Source organism: Plectropomus leopardus, chromosome 16 (assembly GCF_008729295.1).
Source record: "Plectropomus leopardus isolate mb chromosome 16, YSFRI_Pleo_2.0, whole genome shotgun sequence".
In the NCBI taxonomy this organism is placed as follows: Eukaryota; Metazoa; Chordata; class Actinopteri; order Perciformes; family Serranidae; genus Plectropomus; species Plectropomus leopardus.
In genome coordinates this window covers 13804584-13816664 of record NC_056478.1, presented here as the reverse complement: position 1 = coordinate 13816664, position 12081 = coordinate 13804584, and the positions used below count along the sequence as shown (strand labels likewise).

Below are 12081 nucleotides of genomic sequence, written 5' to 3'. Positions count from 1 at the left end.
TTCTGATGTGCCATAGCTACACACTATTAAAAAGATGAGTATAGTGCCCTGTTTTATCTTTGACATAGACAGACATGTCTTATCACTCATAGGCCACCTGGGATTTGCTAGAGAAAAAAAAAAAGCTTTTTCTTAACCTGAAAGGCGTACATGTGTTTGATATTAAGCTCTCCTGCTCCCTCTGAAAAGTGTGTCCCCATGTGATTCTCTGATAATGTGAGTGCAAGTGTGAAGTTTAACTAAAAAGACTTTTAGTTAGGCCTTTTTTGGTGTTGTCATCTGTCTGAACTGAAAGAATAGCCAGTGGCTAGGTGACAGACGGAGAGCCTGTTTTTAACAGAGGGAATTACTTGGCACTACTTGTGTTGCCGCTGTTACAACCTTCTGTGTCTTTGTCTGTGTCTCTTTTGAGCCTGTAAACAGTGAAGGGTGTTTGGGGGAAATGGTCCTGTCATAAACCTCAACATTTATTGTAGAAGTTACATTTAGCAAACAATGGCTGTCATACAATTATTAATATGAAGATCATGATTTGAATAAAAATTGAGTTTTTTTCAGTCTTGATCTTGGAAACAGCAGTTGACAAAATGATTTTACCAGCAGCTGTTGTGGATGTTTAAATCATAAGCAGATTTCTTCTGAGCACTTTAAGAACTTCTTATCCACGTTGGCCTAAAGTATGTGCCTCAGGGTTTATTCCTGTTCTTGAATATGATAAAGATATTCACTGAACTGGCATATATCACAATGTGGAGTAGAGATGTACAAAAAGCATTACATGTGATCATACTCTTCATATGTGTAAAAAAAAAAAAGAAGCTTCAGTGACCAATTTTCTTCTTGCCTAAAATCATTAATTTTGCACAGTTGTAGAACAATAAAATTTTATCATACCATCATAATATGATACTGCTGAAAGCTAATAAACAATAACATTAGTACTGAAAATGACCATTAAAGTTGGTAACTTTAACTTTAACTTTAACTGTAACTTTTTTTCATCATATTTGTTTAAACTTTTACTTTATTCATACAGTACTACAAAAGATAAATAGTCTGTGAAAAAAAATCCTGATCCTTGTTTTTATGGCTTGACTTCCCATGAACAAAAAAAAACAACATCAGCGCCAAAGAGTCTCTAATGCAGCTATCAGTCATATCAGTCACTGCTCGGTCTAACCAGGCATTGTCTGTTTCTTACCGCAAATGTTTTCAGAAACATATTTTAGTGTACTGATTCACTGTAAAATGAGAAAATTTCTGATCACGCTGCTACGTTGAAAACAGTTGAGCCGAAAAAACCAAGCATTGCCCACTAGCCAGAGCAAATTTTTTCAAGGGTGGATTCTTGCGAATGCTTTAAAAAGCTCAAGGAGTGGGAGAGGGAACCTGTTTTTTTTGCAGATATTATCTGTCTCATGTATATCTGTGAGAATGTAGCAACAGAGAAGTTATTTTTAAAAAGTCACCAACTGGTCACAGTAAGCCAGACAAAACAAGCAATTTAAAGATGTTACTTTTCACTCAGGGGACTTTTAAAGGTCTTTTTGCAATTTGTTGGCATAAAACTATTAATTAAATCAAAACTCCAATAAGCAGATTTAATTTTCAAATAATAGTTTCAGCCTTAGATAATACTGAGTTATCACCCAGGTCTGAAGCAAACATTCGGAAAATTTAGCATGCTCTCTGTATAATCCGTAAATAAACGGTAATACTTACTAAACAGAGCCAAAGCAGGTGAATATTTTAGCAGTAGCAGCAGTGTGAGTTTCTTTTACACGTGTTTGTAATCAGGCGTCTCTGATTTATCCATCCAGGGATGTTTTCACCGGGATGCTGTTTGTGCTCACACTGAACTGCTATCTGTGATTTGCAGGGAAGAATTTATTGTGACGTTACAAAACTGATATCAGAATATTTTACTTGCTAAACTCTAAGCAGTATGCAAAGAATATTTGCAAATAAAACCTCTTCACGCTCATTTCAGTCCCTTTCAAAGCCCAATTTAAGCCAGCAACACATCTGTGGGTGCGAAACAAAAAGCGGATGAAAAAGGGAGAAGTTAGTTTTGACTGGTAGCTGTCCTCGCAGCTTAGCTCCTCACCCTCCCTTTCTTATCTCAGCTCCGCATACACACCTCTGCTCCTCTTCCAAAATCACCTCTCATTTACTTTCTATCTGTCAAGGTCCCCTCTCTGAGTTACCTGCCTATTTATGTTTCCTCGATGTGAGCCAGTAGGAAATCATTGGAACTGAGCAAACCGTTTTATTAGCAGGTGTGATTTAATTTGTTTTCAGCAGGATGCTCCATTTCAGCATGAGGGTGCATTTGTCTGCAGGAGGCTGTGTGAAATTGTCATTGCAGTGGTCGGAACTTAACTTTTACAGAAACCCTGAAAGGAGCTTTGTTATTTTGAGACTGGAGTACATCTCAAGGCCTGTGTGCAGACTTAATACCTCCCACCCCCCTACCCTGCTATTTTTTCTCCTTTCTCCTCTTATCTCTTCATATGGTACTGTACAGACGATCCCACTGAACCCAGCATGTTGTCAGCTACTGCTCAGTGGACGTTGTGTGCAGGACTGCAAAAACAGAATTGCCATCTCATTTTTGGCTGCACTCGTCTGTTTGATAATTCTGATAAGTGTGAGATTTTATCAAAGCAACTCGTTCTATCTAATCAACTTGCCTCACAGCATCTTAAACTACATCGCCTCCTTACAAAGCAATCACACACTCCGATAGGCAATGAGGTCCCCAGGGGGTCACACTTATATTAAAACAAGAATAATTATACTCTTATATGCCATGCTTACTCTCTCTATTTAGTTTCAAAGGCTGCTGTGGGCAGTGAAGAGGATGACTAGTTGACGTGAGGTTAAAAAAAGCGGTCCTTTTTTTATATGTTTTTATGCCTCTGCATCAGTGATAGCCGTGGCCAAAGACAGTTTGTTTTCGGGTGGTTTGTTTGACCCTTTCTTGTGAATGCAAAATCTCAAGAACGTATTGTTAGAATTACTTGAAATGTGGCACAAACATTCACATGGACTCAACGATGAACTGAGTACATTTTAGTTTAAAAGGGTGAAGGTCACTGTGAGCTTGTATCCGTCTCAGTCTTGTGAATGCGACGTCTCAAGAGCACCGTGAGGGAATTTCTTCAATTTTGGGATGTATGTTCACATGAATTTAATGGTGAACTACCACATTTTGGTGGTTAAAGATCAGAGTGAATGTGACCTGGCATCTTTTTCATTCTTCTGAATGTAATATCTCAAGAAGGCCTTGAGGGAGTTTCTCAAATTTGGCAGAAATGTTCACTTAGACTCAAGAAATGAACTAATTAGATTTTAGTGGTCAAGGTCAAGGTATGACCTCACAAAAAAGGTTTTTGGCCATAACTCAATAATTCATACTCGACGAACAAAACGAAACAGACAAAAAATCATACAGATGTCTAATAAGATATAATGATGAAATTATGACATTTTATACACAGAAGATCAAAGGTCAACTTCACTGTCATCACAATGTTCTGCAAAAACACTTTTCTGGCCATTACTAAATGTCAGGAGCAGAGAAAGGATTTGGTCAGTCTGGTCATTTGAATTGGTGACACTAATCTTGGGTGCTTGCGTTGAAACTGTGCTGATTGTACATATCCTCTGAGCATTGTGTTGTTTTACAGACCTGCATTTAAACTGTAACTGCAAATTGACTGGTTTGTAGAGGCATACTACCTCGAGGTGGTAATATTAATTTCTATACTGTAGGATCCGAAGTGTGTGTGCATGGCTATATGTTTGTGTGTGTAGTAATTCTGCTGTGTAAGAAGATGAGCAAGAGATGCGGTATATCTAGCCGGCTCTGTAATGATAATACCTGCAGGGTTATTGCTCCCCAGCAACTCACTTTATTCTGCGGATCACTCAGCTAATTTTGCACCGACCCCAAGGAAATGCCCGGTTTGACCCCGTACTCTCGTCTTCAATCGCTGCTCTGTTTCCAGAACTCTCACCCCTGCTGACACTCCTAGCACTCTCAATCTTACCTTTTGCTTTCGCTCTTAATAAGGCAAGTCTGGGCAGACTCAGTATTCTGTTATCCTGCAATTGCCTAATTAGCCGTTGAGAGAGTTGTTTATCTCATCCATAAGCTGAACGTAAACATCTGTTCCTGTTGTTTGGTCGTGTGAGCATGAGTTAATCATAAGGGCCTGTCGTAATATAATGAAAGTCTGTGCTGCTTTATGCAGAACTGGTTGAAAAGTAGATATTTCTGAGTGGTGGTGGGGATGTGGTGGTGTTGGGCTGAGGGGGGCAGCAGTCTGGATACAACACCCTGTTCAGAATTTAGCAGGTTCATGTGGAGTTCATTGGCGCTGATAAGGAGACAAGAGTCAAACATGCACATACCTGCAGAGAAAATGCATTAATTACCCTTTTCTCAAATTCATTGTTTAAAAAAGCTTGGCTTACAAATGCACTTTCTCTCTCATCAAGTTGGCTTATTCTGTTTTCAGTAACAAACACTGTGTCCGGAATCACACGTGATTCAAACCAACTATGATGTAGAATTAAGTATGTATTTTGTGTATGCAAGAAACGCAGTAGCAAGAATTTCTGAGAATGAGGCGAGTTGACTGGACATATTTAACTGCCCTACAGTGCATTGCATCTTGTCAGACTGAGCAAAGGTGAAAATATTTAGGGTCAAAGCTGTCCCTTTAGAAATGTTTTTTTCTTCTTGTTCAGGTGAGAAAGTATGTATTAGTTTCCCAATGCTTGGTCAGTTCATCCAAATAAGGCCTTTTTGGAAATTCGCTGTGATGTTTTCTGAGATCTGGGAGCTGCTGTCTGGGTCAGACCGGCTGTTGTTAGCATGCTAGTCTTTCTTGAGTACACAGTGTGAACAGCGTGTTAGTAATGCCATTCTTATGCCTTCATTGAGTAGACAGTAGACAGCACATTTGTATGCCATTCTGAACACAGCCACTGTCTTTTCTGTTAAATTCATTACAAAGTAACAAAGTCATCTGTTTTTGGTAACACCTTTTCATATATATGGAAGCCCCTTTGACTCATCGCTCTGCATTTCTCCTGCAGGTTCTATGGTCAGAACTGAGGGAACGAGAGCACTTGGTGATCAGTACTTTGGATCAAGCCCGGATGTTTCTCGCTGACCAGCCCATTGAGGGCCCCGGAGAGCCACGCAAGAACCTGCAGCAAAAGACAGGCATGTTAACGCTCCACAAAAACATCAACATACTCCCTATGTCAGGGATACTTGACTTGCTATGCCCAGGGTCCACATATGCAAAATGGCAGGCGGCCAGGGACCAGTCAATAAACAAACACTGATAATATTTATCAGATATTAAAAGGCCTGCAATCCATCTTTCTTTGAAATTTTTCATTTTCAAATCAACTGACTTATGAACTTAAATGACTGAGAACATGTGGGGTTAAGCCCAGACCTCTGCCAGAGGTGTGGCTTTTTAGTTAACATGCTTTATTGAGATGGTTTTTAAGCGCTCTGGCACCTCATTTATTTTGAAAAAAGAAAAATTCCAGAGGGATGAATGAATTTATTTTCATAGTGAATCAGAAAATGATAGTGTGGCCAACCAGCCAGCACTATATAGTGAAGACATTTCACTCCCAGACACTAAAATAAAATGGCAGAGGGTAAAAGTCATGCTTTATACATTACAGTTTTATGATAAATATCTTTATGACAAAAAACATCAAGTGCAGCTCAATGCAAAAGTTCAATTCTCCGTGCAGCAGGGAGATGTGTTTCGGGTGGGAAAAAAATCTTTGTATTTTAGGTCAACATGTCACAGATGTTAAGCGACTCTGTTTACTGACGGGCTGTAACTTTTCTCTGGCCACAATTTACAGCTAAAAGATAAACTATTCCCAACTTTTTGTGTGGCTGCACTTTGCAGCAGAATCAGACAGCCGCAGCTTTCAATTGACATTGCACAGCAGTTTGTCGCAGTCCGCACTTTGCTGCTATTCAGTTTGTTTTAAGCTTAACACCCGTAGGTCACCCGAATGTCCTCATAGACTCCTTTTAAACCAGCTTGAAGCCCTAGCTCCTCCTGATATCTGATTCAGTACATTCTGCACAATAAACACTTTAAAATTCACAGTAAGACTGTCTGGTTGTCTTTACACCAAATGTAAGGCCTTATTTGGCCCAGTTTTGAGGTTAAGTGCTCTAGAAACACCATTTGCTAATGCCAATATCTAACAGAGCACCAGAGAATGAAATATGCACTGACTCATTCAGCATTCCCTCTCTGTCTTGGTCGGATGCGGCAGGGAAGTCTTGGTTAAGTCAGCACATTTCCCTTCAAACTGAAACCCTACTGTGTAAATAATTAAACCATCCCAAGGGGCTGTGTAAGGGTGTGGCAAGACTTCAGAGCGCATTCCGATAGGCTTGTTGTCTGTGATCTTTGATACGGATATCAAAGCGTCGCCCCATTGTATAAATAGATAAAAAGCTGATCTAAGATCAGAGGCTGCGCTTGTTGTTTAATCAGCGGCGATGGGATTTGTCATTGTGACTTTGTAGCAGTCATAACAAACTTTAATTGTCCTACTCTCCTTCTTATTAATTTAGTTCTGCCAATGACACTAAATTAACTTTTATTGTTCTGTTTGTACCCCACATTCATCAGTACAAAAGAGACAGCACTGCGTTGTTTTAATCTGTATGAGACGCCACCAGCAGTACGTCTCACAGGTGTGTGTCTGTGTGTGTGTGTGTATGTGTGTGTGCACATGTGAGGCAGTGAGAGAGGGTGCAACAGGTGAAGATGATAATCCTGGCACTACCCTGGAGACGAGACCTTAGAACTCATAAAAGCCGCTCATCTTTCTTTGTAGTTGAAATGGGCATTTGGGGAGCAGTTTCTCTTCCGCTCACTTTTTCTCTCTCTTTCTATGTTCTCTGATATGTCACAGTTATTCTGTCCTCTGTCTCAACGTTTTTTTCCTCTTTTTTGGCTACTTTTATCATGCCTTGACTGCCTTCCCTTCCTCCAGCACTGTAATTGAGATCCTCTTTTCTTTCTTCTTTTTACCTTCTGCCCTTCTTTTCTCCCTTCTCATCTTGAGTTCTTTGCCTTAGTTGAAATCAAACAAAGGACATACGAATAATGGAAAGTAAATTGCAGGAAAAGAGAAAATGCTCAAGAAAGGCATCTTCAGTACCTTAAGGGCACTGAAACACCAAGCCGTCAGTCAGATGCAGGGCCATCTGTGAGTGTCAGTCAGCCCAGTTTTTGTGTCCTGCACCATTGGCACTGGTTTGCCCTTGCTGGCTTTTATCCGACTGATTTAGCATGCTGAATCGGAGATTCGCCATTGGAGATGGCGGAGCCCGTCAGTGAATGAAATGACTTTGATTAGCAGTTCAGCTCAGCTCATGAGAAGAGATATGGAAGTGAGGAAAGCAGATTAATGGCTGTCGAGAGAGTGTGAGATTGAAACAAAGGTTTTATAATAAATAAATAAATATATAAAATTACCATTGAGCTCCTGAGGAGAAACGGTTCATAACTGTTTGTGTTTGCTAGCTCATTATAAATATCCTCTGTTCTTTCAACATTGACTCGTGTTATTTATGTGCTAACTAGCTAACTAGTGTCTTGAATCCACCCTGTTAATCTTCCATTCTCCTGTTTCATTTGAGGAATACATGCTACTGCTACAAGCTTATATGTAAATCCCTTCATGCAAGCGCAGAATATATGTGCTAGTTGGCCTTTGGCTGTAGCTTTTGCGGTGTATAGTAGTTTCATTTTTTTGGCCAAGACACAGATGGTGTGAGGTAGGTCAGCAGTGGGCCTTCATTACCACAAGCTCTTTGATGTCGGTTTGGTGTGCCTGGGCCCTAAGATGTAATTTTAAAAAAAAAACAACAAACAAACGAAACAAAACACCAGAGCCAAAACCTTATGAAAAATAAGGTAAAATGAAAAAGAATGTGACATGAAATTATCTCAAAAATGTTTCAGTTTCTCCTTTAACTTGTATAAAAATGTACATAAATGCAAAACAAATAGAATAAAAATACTGAAGAAATTCAGGTTTCTGAAATAAAAAGAGCCAGCTGGATGCACAGATTTGAAAACGTTGCATTTTTGGTGGAGGATGATTTTATTAAGGGTTCCTCACTGATACCATGGACACTATTTTAAGGAGTAATAAAAGGCATGGAAACTGTCTTTGTCAACAAAATAACTTTCCTCTCTCTTTTCTTCGTCTTTGCTCTCTTCCTTCAGACCTCACTCCTGAAGAGAAGGCTCGAGGGTTGGCCCGGGCCATCCGCAAGCAGACAGGCGAGGTGAGGGAGCGATGGGAGCGACTGAAAGGACACATAGGTGGCTGGCAGAGTCAAGTGGAGCGAGCCCTGGAGCGACTCCAGGAGCTGCAGAGCTCCATGGACCAGCTCGACCTGCGGCTGACTCAGGCAGAGGAGGCCAAAGCTACCTGGCAGCCTGTGGGGGACCTGCTGATCGACTCTCTGCAGGACCACATTGACAAGACCATGGTAAGTCAGAGGGACAGCACTGCTGTTGTGTGCACTATTGCCGAGCACCAAACTCATCAAAACATCAAGTCAGGAGTTTAACAGCCCATCTTCCTGTACATGATTACAGCATACACTACTGAATCAACTTAAATAAATCTCATCTAATCTTTAACCTGCAGGATTTTATCTGAAACCAACTGATTTAACATTAAAGTTGGTGCTGCCGATTGTGATTTGATTCAGTGGAAGTATTAAAACAAAACTGCATATCCATGAAATGAGTGTGTAATAACGTGAGTGAGACTTAGCTGTGAATTCTCATGCAGTCCACCTCTCTCTTTTTATTTCCAGAACAAAGCCACTTGATTTAATGATGTGCTCGGTTTGATGATTCTGTCTTGTCTCTCTGCAAATGCCACTCATCAAATTTGCAGATGTCGCTTCCCAAGGAGACCTAGCCAAGAGACAAGCGACATATTTAGTTTACAAGCAGAAAAATGACAGCACTCCCTAATGAACAGTAAACAATAAATGAATGTTGTGACGAAGGAGAAATAGAGGACAGAGGAGCAACAGTTGCATCAAAATTCAACAATGTGAAATAATAGTTCACAGGTTGCATGAGCAAAGGCAGCTCCTCCACTGTTGCATTAATTTGGCTGTCTGTTACACCAGCTCACATCTTAATGATTGCCCCCCAGTGGTATGGACAGTCTGGCTAGTTGTATCACTTTATATCCATGTCATGAAGGCATCCACTCTGAATATATCTGTTAAAGGGCAGAGTCACCGTCTTTTATGTGGATGGCCAATCAGTGAAGCAGGGAGAGTGCTCTAAATACAGCATTAAATCCTTTTTGTTTACCCAGAAAAAGCAAAAAATCACTCATTTAAATAAACATTAATTCTAAGGTATATAGAACCAGCACATGTTTACATCTGTCTTGGTGAATTAAGGGTTTATTTCAACCAAACCAGAGCTGATGATTGTTTAAACAGTGGAAAGAGAAAAAAACAGACATTTTTTGTGAGTTTTATTTTGCCTCTGTCGGCTTTGGATGAAAGTGTTTTATGATGAAAAATGATTGTTTATATAAATGAAGTTTGGAGGATTTGGCGATTGTGATTTTTGGGATGTTTCTAGTCAAACAAAAGGATCTACTCTTTGAAGAAAGGTCTCTGCAGAGATCCTTTCAATAATCTTGTAATAATACACTTAAAATAATAACAGACTGAGCATGTTAGGGGCAAAAACAAGTGGACAAAATTGATAGTGCAAAAATGCCCTGTTTGAATGCCTATGTGTTTACATTGCAAGAGGACTCACTTTTTCAGTTAATATAGCAGTCAATATTGACTACATTAACCATCAACACTGATTAATCATCTATGTTAAAAGTATGTAGGGATTGAATATATATAGCAGCCACAGTAGAGACTTGAAAAAAGATATTATATTAATAAAAAATCTCAATTAAAAACTTGATTCATCTCCAATTAGACATCATGAGGTCAACATGATAAACAAGAAAAAGTTAAACACAATTAGGAACACAATTATTGTTTGTCAAATCTCCATGATTAAGTAATTTGTCAGCCTATATCTTTAATTATAATACAGTTACATTATCTATTTTTCACCCTACAATAACAAAACTTTCCTTTCAGACCTTCAGAGAGGAAATCGCTCCGTTACGTCAGGATGTAAGGATCGTCAATGAGCTTTCTGCAGAGCTGACACCGTTGGACATCCAGCTGTCCTCCACCGCCTCGAGACAACTGGACCAGCTCAACATGAGATGGAAGCTACTACAGGTAGTTTGAATCCTCCTGAATCACCTGCAGCTGTTAGAGCAGACACTTTGTTTCCACACACACACCTCTTCTTTACTTTCTCTTGGGTTTTCTGCCATTTTTCTTCCTGTAGTATTTTGTCCATGCTTACCGAAATGAATGCTGCTTCAATATATATCTAGATCTTCTTTCTTCCTGTTCCTTCATTCTCCTACTGCCTTCCTGTGTGTTTTTTATCTCTAAAGTCTGTCTTTGTCTCCCTCTGTCAATATCTCTTGCCGTGTGCATGCTGATTTCACTTTTTGTCAGCCAAAACACACATGGGACTGAGAGTTGTCCCTCTACCTGTGTGCCTGTTTTATTTGAAAGCAGCTCTGTGCTCACTGCAACACTTTGTCACCGCACATCAATGGACACTATTCTCACAGAACACCAGTCACATCCTTGGCTCCCTACGAATCTGAATGTCTTGGTGTGATCCGCTGGGGGACTCGCTGAGTGTTTCTCAGAGTGGGGCATGTCTCGGCCCCAGAGGGAAAGTCGTGGAGGAGTCTCTTTACAAGTCATGAGAAAGAAAAGAGAAACGATGTTGGTTGTGAATTAGGGAGTGAAATTCTCTATGTTAAGTCTGCAGGAGAGCGTGTGAGTTCTTTCAGACATGTTCTACTTATTAAGCAAGGTCAACAGTGACATTTCTTCTATTTGTTTCCACAGTGTCTTCATCAGGTCTAATTTAAACACCGGCTCGGTGATTGACCAGTTAGCTAATCTTTTTTTAATCTACATTAGGGGTGGGTAATATATTGATTATACTTGATGTATAATCAATGTAGGATGTGATTTAAGAAGAAGATTTAAGATATGTCTGCACAAAACAAAACAACAAAAATACATCAACAAAAAAGACAATGTTGTGTATGTGAGATTAAAAAAGCCCTAGGGGCTTATAAGTAATCTCACCTCAATAAGAATAATAAAAACAGAGGTCATGTTACTAAGAAAAGTGAACTAATTCTAAATTTCAAAGCACAGAGATAAGTATATCCCGATGTAGCCTAAAAACATTGCAATATTATTTATAGGCTATACTGCCCAACCCTATCTACAGTACATGTTTAGATCATGACATAGATATGTGCAGAGAAATATGTTTTCTGAGTATTTTTATCCGTACTGACGGACTCTTTGAGCCTTTGAAATCCTTGACCATGCTGGCTGGTCATGCCTGTGGTGCCCAGTGGTAGGAGGACTGAATGCAGGTCACACTGTCCAGCTGAGATGGCACCAATTTGAAGGACACAAGGCAGCCACAGATAGCCCATGATTTCAAAGAAACCGTCATGGGCATTTTTTTTTAGTTTTGCAGACTTCAACTGAAGTTTTCCAAGTATACAGCCACCCGGCACCGTCGCTGCAGATAAACGAGCTGGAGCAGAAAGAAGCAGGAAAGGGAGTTATACGTTTAGAAAAATGAAATTTTGGAGAGGAACCTAAAGTCATCTCTTTTTAAGCGTGACACTGCCGCAGAGAGAACCTGGGAAGCTGGGCTAATTTGTAGCCTCGTGATATTTCCCATGTACCATTCAGACACCCTCTAATAGTCTTTCTGCCTGAAGAATGACCGTAACTCAAATACTGAGTCAGAGGAGGGCAGATTTTCAGCGGACTGCAAACTTCTCTCTGTTGTCTGTTCTTTTAATTTTTTTTCAGTCAGCAGGACGGCTACAGCTTCA

At 39.9% G+C, this 12081-nt stretch overlaps 1 protein-coding gene across 5 annotated transcripts in view; it reads left to right on the top strand.

Annotated features, from left to right (window-relative positions):
• Positions 1-12081, top strand: part of utrn (utrophin) — a 239026-nt gene that overhangs the window by 150567 nt on the left and 76378 nt on the right. For all 5 annotated transcript variants that reach the window (XM_042503021.1, XM_042503022.1, XM_042503024.1 and 2 more), the window contains 3 exons: positions 5110-5239; positions 8304-8572; positions 10223-10369. In XM_042503021.1, the coding sequence (XP_042358955.1) occupies positions 5110-5239; positions 8304-8572; positions 10223-10369 (546 nt within the window). The remainder of the gene's footprint in view (positions 1-5109; positions 5240-8303; positions 8573-10222; positions 10370-12081) is intronic.